At 37.2% G+C, this 13600-nt stretch overlaps 1 protein-coding gene across 5 annotated transcripts in view; it reads left to right on the top strand.

Annotated features, from left to right (window-relative positions):
• Positions 1-13600, top strand: part of LOC136839138 (43 kDa receptor-associated protein of the synapse) — a 555854-nt gene that overhangs the window by 404565 nt on the left and 137689 nt on the right. For all 5 annotated transcript variants that reach the window (XM_067104812.1, XM_067104813.1, XM_067104811.1 and 2 more), the window contains one exon: positions 2177-2471. In XM_067104812.1, coding sequence (XP_066960913.1) covers positions 2177-2471 — 295 coding nt within the window. The remainder of the gene's footprint in view (positions 1-2176; positions 2472-13600) is intronic.

The raw sequence follows: 13600 nt of genomic DNA, 5'->3' as shown, positions 1-13600 counted from the left end.
GTGTGTGCATGCATATGTGCTTTTGTATTCGAAAGCCGGAGGGCTCAGGCGAAGATTTATAGCCTCTTCACTTTGTAAAGTTTTTATCCCTTAATTTTTGGTGTCTATAAACACGGGGAAAACTGCTGTTGCCTCACTTTTGTCTTTTAGTGTTCCGCTAATCTTTACGACTTTCACTCGTGAATGTTGCGCCTTTTTCTTTCCATCTGTAACCATTTCAGCTATGTCCGATACAGTGGGAAATTTCATTCGGTTTCCGATGTATTTTGTTATTGAACGCGCTAACTGTTCGTACTATATTCTCTCTCTCTCTCTCTCTCTCTCTCTCTCTCTCTCTCTCTCTCTCTCTCTCTCTCTCTCTCTCAGAAAGGTATGCATCCAGCGCACCGTCCAAAAATAGTGTTTTTGTTTCTACCGGACGTCCATTGGTTATTGGTTCTGCCTTTTTTTGCTTTTCTCTTGATTATTCGATTGAACCATCGACTCGCAAACGCACTCGCAAACAAACAAAGTCACGACCGATGACAATTTTACACTAGGAAAAGATACAGACTTTTAAACATGTTAGATTGTATCATTTGTACTCGTTTATAAGTGAGCCGTGTGAAATGAACTGAAAATTGCCTTTTCACAAGCACAGAATATATGAAGAAACGGATTCCCTTTCAAACAGGATGCATGTGTTAAGACAACAACGCATCTTTTTTTCGCTCTGTATACTCGTGTATCGTTAGCAATGGCATTTATAGAAAGTGGCTCTTCTGTTGCACAATGACAGTGGAGTAATTTGTATAAGTGATTTGTATTTCTGTCGATGACTGCCTGGTGAATCTTCGGCTGCGTGTTATACTCATGACAGATAGGATTGAAAGTCAGATGCTATCACTTTTTCCAGTTAGATTTTTAATAGTTTATATTTAAGACGCCACTTCCCCCGATTTAAATTTGACGTTAAAGCTGGGTGATTTTCTGAAGCTGCGGTAGATCAGAATTCAGTGAGAAGGCATTTTCTTCATAAATATGTTTCCTTTTCAAACGATACACTTTATGCTTTCAAGACGCAGAAATTCCGTGGTTGATTTTAACATACTGAAATTGAATTTTTGTAGCTTTTTTGCTTTGAAGAGAGGATTATTAAATGAGGTAATATCTACCTTAACTAATGCATCTCTTCAAGTGTTCCTGTAAAGTAAGATACAGAAATCATATCCTAGCTCTAAGAATTGCACAGGTAATTTCGATGCAATGTGCTTTTCATTTTTTCATATCCAGTTGCTTTAGCAAAAATTCCATTCGGGATTCGGATATTGTTTTTGTCTTATAAGATTATCCAAAACCTCTGATTAACGATATATATATATATATATATATATATATATATATATATATATATATATATATATATATATATATATATATATATATATATATATATATATATGTATATATATATAAACAAACATATATCTCACCATTTTCCGCCGCCGTCTCTCTCAATCTTGATTGGCCAGTTTGATCGTGACGTCACGCGTCCCCCTTTCACCGTTTACTGCAGACTATAATGTCTTATGATTTTGTTTTCTGTCTCAAGAGGAAACACCGAAAAGCCGCTTCATAAATCTCCCTCTTATGGAATTACTAATAAATGACCCGTTCTTAACCTTTCCAAGTCTCAGTTTGGTTTTGGTTTGTTTCTTTGATCGTTTGTTGTAATCTCGCTGGTATTTTTTCCTTCATATCTTTTTAACTAGTCTTACTCTAGGCTTTAGCGTTTAAGCTTCTGATTTGTTTATTGTTTGCTTATTTTTCTTTATGGTGTTATATTTTGTCTCCAACTGTACATATGTATATGTGGCACTGGCAACTGCCCTATTTTTCAGTCTAGTTATATTAATTCCTGTCTCATGTTTCTTTATTCTTGCTAAACTTTTGACCTGTTAACTTTTCACTTTTCTCGTATCTTACGCATCTTTATTAACTTACTGTTTTCCATAACTCATTCATAAATTCTTTGATAGAAGGTATTTTTCCTTTCTCTTTTCGTCAAGAATTAATTTTCACATTATTTGCAATCTCTACTGTTCCATTCAAATTTCCTCTTCTCGAAAGAAGTGCGTTTTCCCGAGAGCCACTTTCCATTTTCTAACATTTCCCACCGTTTTCTCTTTCCCCCCAGCGTCTTGCTCAGCATCATGCCCTCCGACTGTGCCCGCCACGCCCACGAGATCGCCACGCCCTCCACTAAGGCCTCCCATGGGCACCCCTCTGGCGCCTCCACCCCCGCCTCCTGCTTCGGACCGTCTCATGGGCGGAGGAAGCACCCACATGTTGCCTGGAGCTGGGGGTTTCCAGTGCGAGTGTCTGGAGGACAGGCCCATGGGGCGGTGGGAGCCGGGGGTCTTCGACATGTGGTGCAACTCCTGCACCAAGAAGAGAAGGGAGTCTTCCGTCTGGAGTTCACTCGATCTAAGGTAAGCCATCAAGAACCAATGCCGTTTTCGTCTCTGAATGACAATTGTCGTTTCGTAATGTAGATCCTCCAGTAAGTTGTCGGTATCTTAGGTTCAGATATATAACCAATTGTACTTTGCAAACTTTAGTGTTATTTCCTTGTCAGAAATGAAGTTTATTAGGGTTCAGAAATAAAAGCCATGAAATTGTCGATGTTCATTTCAGGGGCTGAATGACACGATTCCTCAAAATCTTTGACACGTATCTTACATAGGTTTAAATTTAATATAGAATTTTAAATGGTGATATTATATAATTGTATTTAACGTTTGGAATGAATTTCATTAATACTGTGGATGAATGAAGAAGTATGTAATGCTTCGTGGTGTGCAATATATGCAATAAAGATCTATACATTATATATATATATATATATATATATATATATATATATATATATATATATATTATATTTATATATATATATATATATATATATATATATATATATATATATATATATATATATATATATATATATATATATATATGATCACTCCTTTTCGTACAAGTATTCTTGGAGGTATTTGTGGAAGCACTTCTCCATAATGTGGGAATAAGACTATACAGAGTAACATTTGATGGTTATGATTATTTTTCGTATGAAACAAGCACAAAGTCAATTCTGTTACCCAGCGAGCTTGCAAAAAAAATGTAGAATGCTCACTTGTGAATAAAAGAGAAAAACACTCATAGCATATAAAAAAATAAGTTTAAATCTGCGAAAATCTCGCCCGCTGAAAAGTTATAACTCGGAGGGTTCACAAGGCACTTGTTAGAAAAAGAGCCATCGAAAGGTTAGACAGAAGTGTGGGCGTTTTTACCTGGAGAGGGGACTTCGTAAAGGCTTGACAACGGGGAAGGCTTATGCTGGCAGAAATAGAGGCATATTCTTTCTACCCCCAAATTATTTTTTTTCATGTATTTATTTGTTCCTCCCTTTTTGATTGCAGAATGAAATTAGTTTTATATTAGTGCAGACGAAACGACTATGAGGAACGGTGGGAGATAAGTGGTCTTGACATAAAAGTAAGCTTTATTAAAAGAGAATATGAAAGTATAATAACTTTGATGTATCATTATCATTTGTTATTATGTATTCCTTTGTAACAAGACAAATGGCAATATGCCTGCAAAAAATAAAACCCTTTTGCCCACTAAAATGACCTTACATGAACATAAAAGGTGAGCAGAGGGATGGAAATTAATATATTCAGGGTGTTAAATATCGAGAACTCTCTCTCTCTCTCTCTCTCTCTCTCTCTCTCTCTCTCTCTCTCTCTCTCTCTATATATATATATATATATATATATATATATATATATATATATATATATATATATATATATATATATATATATATATATATATATATATATATTATATATGTATATATGTGTAATACATACATACATACATATACATATATGTGTATGTATGTATGTATATCAGATGGGATGAAACAGACTATGAAAATAATACCAGTTAAAAGTAATACGTAAGATTTCAAAGTTACTTCAGTCTCTCTCAATCTTTCAAGATCTCGGGCTGCTCCACTTCCCTGCCACTTTTTCATTCATAATACTAACTTCCCTCCGCACTGGTCTTGAATCTTAATAATCTGTAGCCACCCCGTCAACACCTACTTATACCCTAAAAATACCTTTTGGAAACTACAGATTTAAAGAAGCTAGAAAAACATTGATTCTTCAGTTATTGCTACATTATTGGCTATGTATATCTCAGTTGATATTTCATGTGCAGAATGAAGTAGGGAGCCATACACTGGAGTTTATATTCCATAGTACGATTAATATACGTGGAAAAATTGAACGCTGTTGAGCTCGTCTTTGTGATAAGACGCGGATTTTATTAGGGGAGTTTGGCACATTTAGTAATGTATGACGGAAGAATATCCACTTCATTTTAATATCAATTGATTTTCAAAGTGTTTTACACCTTCATATAATGGTTTAATTATAATTAATTATAATTAATGCTAATTATAATTTGATATTAATACAACACGTGGACCCCGAGTCTTGTGCAATATCTCATTACTCTTATAGATAAATGTCATTTAATGAATACTCAAATAGACAAAGGGCAGGCACAGAACTGAATTCAGTATTTGTGCATAAATAAATGTTAACAGTTTATGTCTGACCATGGCGTTTGCCTGGTAGGTCAAACATAAACTACGGTAATATTAATTACCCGGTAAAAATGATAAAGGAAACTTGAACAACCTCCAAGATGGTGAACGCTGAGACCTTCATCAGAGGTATCCGGATATTGGTCACTTTGTGAGAGAGTTTCTTGTTGTCTCGCAAAGGTCTTGACCCGGATAACGTGCAGATGTTGAAACCTGTTGGCTACAGAGGGATGTGGTTGGTTGGATTAAACACACACAAGAATGGATCTCACACGGGTGTCATGGCTGGAAACTTAACTCGTGCCGTTGTCGAGGGTTCATGTCAAAGGTTCCTATTGCATATCACTATATCACTTGGATATATGTATGTTTATACATATGTATACATATATATCTATGTATTTATGTGTGTATATACACACATGTATGTGTATATATATATATATATATATATATATATATATATATATATATATATATATATATATATATATATATATATATATATATATATATATATATATATATATATATATTCAATCTTACACGCGGAACCTATATGTTTGTTCCTCGTTAGAAGGCGAAGGTATTGGAACGTTTTCTATTTTTAAGTTTATTCATAATATTCCTCCTCAGGATTAAATTTACATGTCTGAACACCGTCATGTGTAAGTATGATTTACATTCAGTACAGAGGCTACAAAAAATAGAAGTAGACACGCATAAGCCGGCCGTGTATATTTCAGGGAAGAAACTCGTCGTTAGTCGTGACACTGAGAAATTTCATAAAAACTTCGAGCTGGAAAGTTATCCCCTAAAAGCCTTATTGTCAGTTCTTGCCAAGAGCCGAAGTTAAGGAGGTAGAGCTTCAGTCAGACGGGAATTTATCCGGATGATTAATGCAACAGATAACGCATCATGCAATTACGTCTTCACTGAAGCTGCAGAGAGAAAAAAACAACTCGATTATTTTTATGTAAAGATTGTTATAATTGCATGCATGGATACATTTACATACTTATGAAAATACCTACATGGCTCTGTTTTTCATTATTGGAGAATATGCAGGTCTTTTCACGTTTGCTAGGTCCGTGGTTCGCTAACGGGCTGCAACCAACCAGTCCAGAAGTTGTGTAAAAAGATCAAGTGTAAAACTGACTATCAAACATTCACATGTGTTACAAACGTAGCCCTCAGCAGTCATGTTGGAGATGGGTTGATCTCGATTCAAGTATGGAATCTGAATTGAATTCGATAGGAATATGTACAGCAGAGTCAAAGTCAACTCATCTCTCTCGATGGTTGAACGTTTTTGTTTACTGTCACCCAACTTTCAACCCAAAAGGCCTGCACACACATATATACATATATATATATATATATATATATATATATATATATATATATATATATATATATATATATACATACATACATACATACATACATACATACGCAGATGTCACGTATGTGATGACGCAGCAAGTGGTTTGTGTAAATTTCTTCTCATGCTTAACTTTTATTTTTCTTTTCACATCCTTATGAATTGATGACACCAACCTCCCTCTTTCTGTGAGAAAGGCAACAATATTTATTCCATTACACTTAAAGTGACATTGAAGCAGGGTCATGTGCTTGTTCTGTGAGTTTGTATTCAGTGCCATTTCCCCTTTCATTCTGCATAAGGGTCTCTCTGGGGTAGATTAAAGGGTGAAGTCTGCTCACTTTGCAATGGGGATGTACCTCCTGGGACGCAAGAAAATTGTGAGTGTCGCGCATCAACTTCTGTGTGTGTGTGCGTGTGTTTGTGCGTGTGTATGTGTTTGTGCGTGTCCCCACCCCCTTCCTATTCCACCCCCTCTGCGACCATCTGGAAAGCAAATAGAAAAAATTCCGAGATAAATACCAATAAAAGTCGTAATAATTCTCTCTCTCTCTCTCTCTCTCTCTCTCTCTCTCTCTCTCTCTCTCTCTCTGTTAAGATATAAATCACCTTTTCATGTTTTGATAAGCGCATCTGTTGAGTGGCAGATAATTAAAAAAAAAAAGTACAGGTGCATTTCAGGAACAGAGTTCATGACATTCAAAGGCAAGGAAAAGATGCCGGACGCTTCGGAGGGAAAAAAGTCCTTTCACACGACGTGGGTGTCATTCAAGCGTTTATGACATAATCGTTCGACCTCTGTAACTGAATGAGGGAGACACTGCTGTCGAGGAGGTGCAAGATGATTCTTCTGTTCTGTTTTTAATGGTTTGCGATATTCACAAGGAAATCCTCCTGGAAAAATCATAAATGAAACGCATCTGCGATCATCGTAGATGTGTCTCACTGAAATGAATTTGTTTCCGATAGTGAAGTCATGAGAACGAAGCCCTCGTTCGGAATAGTGTCACTGCGGGTTCTGAAGCGAGGCTTGTGGTCTCTCCTTTATGAAGTCGGGCGTGTTTCGTCGACGGCACGATGCTCTTTGTTTCAACCTTGATAGTGTGGGAAGACCCGAACGCCAAAGCCTTCTCTTGTAGGAGTGTCAGTTCAGGCATAAAGTTATATACCAGCGTTCCAGTTGGTCTTTGTATTCATCGTGTCACTTCGAATGTACATAGCGACTGAATTTTGTATTTATAGAGACAGGTCTTTTGGTTATGTATATTGTGCCACGGGTTTCTGAGATTCAAAGCGCTTCGTCACACGTTTCTGTTGCTCGTGGTCACAGTTGTACGGAAAAACATGTATTGTATTTAAATGTGTGTCAGTGTAAATCTTGTTGAGCGCAGTGTTGATACTGATCGGCTGTTTAAATGCACGTTAGAAGAGAAACTCCAGCGTGCTTCAGTTTCCGTCTATTTTCTGCGCTCGAGATACTCTGAATTTAATGGAATATCAGATCGCCCTCGGCTTCCCATGACCCGAATTGATAATTCGAGCGTGCGTGTGTGCGCGCGCGCTCGATGTCTCTTTGTGTACTGGCTAATGCGTTTAAATTAAACTGAGGAGATGAGATATGTAAATTTTGGATGCCCAACTTTGTAAACTGGAAGTACTGACGTCCATGTATGACGTAATCATTATCCCCTACGCGTTTGACACAATGGTTATTTAACGCTTCCAAAAAAAAAAAAAAAAAAAAAAATGGGGATTTACAGTTCAAGGCTGAATGAGCAGTTTCCATAATCTTCCCCTGCAGGCAAATCCTTCATCCTTCACGTACGTAAAATGTACTCAAGAGGAAAGGGATAAATAACTGGTAGGCGTTTTATTATGAACAGCTGTTATAATGCTTTCATGAATGATAATGATGACGATGGTAAAGTACTATCAGTATTCATTTTCAGCATCTTATCATTATCATTTATTTCATTTACAGTTATTTAAAGGAAAGGGGGCAAACAAGACTGGCTAGTAACATTTTATACAAAAAAAAAAAAAAAGATGAATATGGTACAATGCAGGCGCTCTTGTAATGTAATAATTGAATACCCCAAATAGACTCACCAAAATGGAAGAAAATAAAAATAAGATACATAAGTGCGGGCTAAACCAGGCCCTCCAGCAATATCATATTTGGCATTGTTTTGCTTTCGTGAGCATTGTTATGCCATCCGTGGCATCACCCTTCCTCACCCCTAAGCCCTCCCCCCAACCGTGACCAACAGAGTATTTGAATTCCTTAACCGTCTCCGCCCGGGGAATACAAAAGTTTGCTAATAATAGACGCGTGGAAACGATACAAGGGCAGGGCATTCTCTCGCGATTTTCTATTCTTTGTCGCGGTTTTTACCGCTCGTTCCGAGTCGTCTTCTTTGGTTCGGTACTCGTACATGGAAAGCGTATTCTTACTTCTCGTGATGTAGAGACATTCGTATGTTTCTGTTGTTGCTTCGTAGTTGAATTGATTCATTTCTCTGAACTTGAATTGTGCTCGAGCGAATTGTGTCTTTTAATTGAGTGGGTAGAATTGAACTGGGGTAAAGTTGAAGAGGTTTGGAAAGTAGGAAGATCACTTCCGTGAATGGGAGAATTGATGAAAAGCATAAGTCAGAAAGCACGGTAATTCGGGGCCTGAAGGGACCTTTCATAAAACTTTCAGTATCGTGTAATACTTATTTTAAGCCTCCCCCCCCACACACACAAAGGAACACATTTATATGGAGAATGTCAAAATACTATTATTTTGCCTAACCGTTTTCTATAGAACTGGAGGCACCAGTTTGGAAAAAAAGTACTCAGAGAGGACGAAAGTAAGCATAACATTAATGAACCAGTACTTGATATTTAGTAAATAATTAGATTTCACCTGTAAACAATAGTAGGAAATAATTGTTGCTTAAGGACGTGGTAATATTGCGCCCCTCTTGGTTGTATACATTACCGTACGATTTATGTATAGTCGTGTTATGAGATGTGTTACTAAATGGCAAGAAAGCTAACTAAAGCATGTACGTTTTAACACTCGTAGAATCCAGGTGAATTTGTGCACGCCTCTCATCCCTAGCCCTCATATAATGCGGCATTTTATGCTTTTGCGCTGATGTCCATCTGTCGTCTTCATCTTGTCCGCACTTCCCCCTTTTCATCTTAGTAACTAGCAACAATTTGATTGTGCCACATGGATGGTTATCTAAATGTGCAAGAGGGTTTCAAAAGGTAGATTTAATCCGACCCATACCCAATTTGGGGGAAAAGAGAACATTTCCGGTGGATGCGGGCCTATCATGCACCCTTCTAGTAGCACCCACCCCCTCTTTCAGTATATACTTTCAGCTCATTTATTATACATCAGACTCATTAATGAACATAAGCAAACTGACCGATCTATCAACAATAATAAGACAAAAAAAAAACACATTGACAGCTCAGCACACCAATATGATTGTACACAGAGACACTGAGGAATCTTCCATTAAAAACTTTCAAATTTGGACATGTTTCTTGCAAAACTGCTTAAAAAGAAGATAAGGATGGTTGAAGTTGGCCACTTTCCGAATGGGCGAGGCGTTTTGAGTAAGAACAAAGCAAGAAGAATCTTGGCGATCCAATAAGGCTTTACTTGGGAGAGGGAGAGAGAGAGAGGGCGGGGAGGTGGAGAGAGTCCAGAGCCATCCATCAAGAAGAATTCTGAGGTTGAAGTCGGCTCAGTTTTTATTACGAGTTGAGGCTGCTTTAGACGTCGTTACTATTTTTTTTCTTTGATGCTCACTTATCCACAAATTCACTTAAAATTCAGTTTCTTTCAGTAGCGTTAAGGATTATATCAGCGAACCCTCCTCTCTCTCTCTCTCTCTCTCTCTCTCTCTCTCTCTCTCTCTCTCTCTCTCTCTCTCACACACAGAAATACATACATATCCACACACACACACACACACACACACACACACACACACACACATATATATATATATATATATATATATATATATATATATATATATATATATATATATATATATATATATATATATATATATATATATATATTGTCATAAACTGGACCTCGGCTTGGTGAGAAATTTAAACAAAATTATAATTGATGCTGCCACGAAACCAGGAAAGTCCAGTTTATGAGCAAAGGAAGAAGTTATTTGAAAACTTACCTTAGAATTTCCTGGATTTACAATTGAATGGGGAAGGTCGCCATATAGGAATTTAGAATTCTTTTACAAATTTACAGGGATTTATTTACAGAAACTTAGCAAATCAACAATGAGACACGACACAACATAATCGCTAAGGGGCAGATTCAGAATAGGACACAAGGAACAATAATGCAGTGAGTTGGCAACAAGCAAGTGGATTAAAATGGGGCCAATCTGCAATACAATCAGTTCAAGGGTAATAATAACATTCAGTCTTGCCCTGATTACATGAAATAGTCTCAGGTAATGCAAATGATGGAACTCCAGGATGGGAGAATAATTCATATGCACATTTGGGCCACAACGGAAATCGTTACTGACTGCGACCAGGAATTATCAGGATTTTGGTGGCAGACGAGATACTGAAGCATGGATAGCGATCGTTCCGCGTGTGCATCCCTGAAAGAGACGTCTCAGTTAGGAATGACAGTGTACACTGAAGGAGATGGAATTCCCCTATGAAATATCACCCAATACACGTTCTTAAATACAACACATAATGTAGCCTAGAAGGTGATTTTAATGAAATCACGTAAATACGATCTGAGAATCGTAGCAGCAGTGGCTTTAACAATGAACACGTGATTGCACTCACACAAAGATAAAATTAACACTGATATGGCTTAACCCAAATAGCTCTTAAATTGCACTGGTGGAGGGATAATTGATGGTTATCACGGGGTCTTTACTTGAATTCAAAGTACGTAAATGGCAAGGCATGGGATACAGGCAGGATTCTAACAAAGGGAGGATTGCTTCGTGGAGGAAGAGGTTAAAAGTTTAAAGAAATGGAATTTTAAGAAGTTTAAGTAAAAGGGGAGAGGGCTGGTCTTGACTACTTGCAAACGTACAAACCTTTTATGACGCCTACAACCATTTGCAGGTGTCCTTTGAAGTCAGTCCAATCAGCGGAGCTGGAGAAAAATACGGCGCATCCGCCACAGATGAAATCAGAAGCACGTCTCTCTCCTGCTTCTCAAAAGCAGAGCTTCTTCAAGCGTCTCGCATGGCCAACCGGTACCTGTAAGCATGTCAAAAACCAGCAAGGAGGGCATGGGAAAAGCACACTAATCATTATATGCCTACAGATTAAAATCTGACCTGTTCCCTAGTGCTAAATGCCTTTTTTGGCCTTCCCAATCCCCACATATCTCCCCATCGCGTGATTGGGGGGGGAAGGGGTTTTGTATTGTTTACTGGATCGCGCAATGTTGGGGGGGTTAAGGAGGTACGGAGGCCTAACTAACGGCTGTTGGCTGGTTCAAGTAAGCGCAGGTTTTTTGCGACACCCGACTCGAGAGGCAGAGGAATAACAGATTAATTCAGAATTAAATGACGGAATCAAATATACAGGAAGGGAGGATGTTTATTCTTGACAATATATATATATATATATATATATATATATATATATATATATATATATATATATATATATATATAATCAGAAAGCTACAAACGTCCTTTAATATCCAATTCACTCTACCTAGTAATATATTTTCATATATGTTACCGAAGGGGAATTTTTTTAGGTGATAATAAGTCCACCGTCCCGTGGGATCGAACCAGCGACGGACGGGAGAATCAGGACTACAGTGACACGCTAACCAGTGGCCGACGGGACGGTGGACTTATTATCAACTAAAAATTCCCCCAGCATATTTGAAGAACAGGGAGTAATTGAAAAAGAGACTTTGACAATATATGAATCACATGATGTGATAAATAGTCATATATATATATATATATATATATATATATATATATATATATATATATATATATATATATATATATATAAGCGTATGTATGTATGTATACACACAATGTGTGACATCAGTGACTAAACAAATTCAGCCTTTTTGAGAACAGACGAAGTGAAAAAGAGACGAATGAACATAGTATAAAGCTTTAGTAACTAAATGAAGGAACAACGTACAACTTGAAACACGAACACCAGTATTTAAAGTGGCCTTAGTTACCTGAATTATTTGAAATCCTGAAATACCGTGGTTGGCAATATAACATATAAATACAAGTAACACGTGTGCATATATAAATATAATTTATGGCATAATGAAAAGGGTCTTCGTTGGTGAGCGGAATGGCTGATGTTTGCAGACAATTCAGTATTAATTTCAGAGACTAATGGTAGTTTGAAAGTGTAAAAGAGAAGGCGATTGAAGGTGAATGATAGGAGGATTAAGGCTATGAGGGCAAATAGAAACGAGAAAGATAGATGTTAGTATGGATGAGAAAATAATGGAACTTGGTGATTTATGTAAGCATTTAGAATAAATTGCGACACAAAGGAAGGGTACAAGAAGAAATGGATATCAGAATAGGTGAAGTCTGGAAGGTGTGGAAGTGAAGGGGAATGTCTGTGGAAGCAGTGGTTTGGATGCATGAAGGCATTGTTGTGCCAACTCTCTTTTTATGGAAGTTAAATGTGGATGTTGAATGCGAATCAAATTTAAAACTTTGTTGTTTAGGTAAATTGCTTATTTAGTGTATGTTGAATAAGAAAGGTTAAAAGTTATACAAAAATATGGTAAAACGTTGGCATGGCTCTTAAGAGAGGTCAGCATTTTGAGGGAACTCGGTCACGTGGAGAGAACGGAGGACAACGAGCTTGGGAAAAGAGTTTATAAAGCGGAAGTTCGTTGGAGGAGGAGGAGGTGGGGAAGGGAATTGTTTTACGAGGGAAAGCGAGCAAAGAAAGTTCTGCTTAGGTTAGTAGGTAGAGGAATTGAAATTGTAGGGCTTTTGGGGGGTACATCCTTGATACATCAGTTAAAGAATAAATGCGGCAGTGACTTTGTGTGTGTCTTTGTGGGCGTTTATATACAACAGCGGACGGTAGAGTGATATGAGGGTGGTTAAATCCATAGGATTCTTAAATTTCGGTGTATTTTTATGAGGGATGTAAATCAAATCAGGCTTGAGTAACCCTAATGAGCATTTGATCCCAAGGCTCAACGTATAGAAAACATTAGGGATATAGATCTGACTGAACGGCCATTAGTTTGAGCCTCTCCGTGTTTGTCGTTTGTTCAAATGTTTTGTATATGTTTGTATTAAGTAGAATTGTTGTTCAAATCATCATAGGTTCTTTAAATTTATTATCATCATGAACATCAGTATCTTATCTCATATCCCCACCTTTATCATCGTGCTGTGTCATGACCATCACCCATATTTTCATAAACATTAATACGATCAGCGTCATGTTCATTCGTATCAAAACCATATTACCATTAACACCTGCGTCATTGCCATCGTCATCATCATCATCTTATT

The sequence above is a fragment of the Macrobrachium rosenbergii genome, chromosome 6 (genome assembly GCF_040412425.1).
Source record: "Macrobrachium rosenbergii isolate ZJJX-2024 chromosome 6, ASM4041242v1, whole genome shotgun sequence".
In the NCBI taxonomy this organism is placed as follows: Eukaryota; Metazoa; Arthropoda; class Malacostraca; order Decapoda; family Palaemonidae; genus Macrobrachium; species Macrobrachium rosenbergii.
Note: the sequence above shows the minus strand (reverse complement) of the source record. Positions and strands in the feature narration are given on the sequence as shown.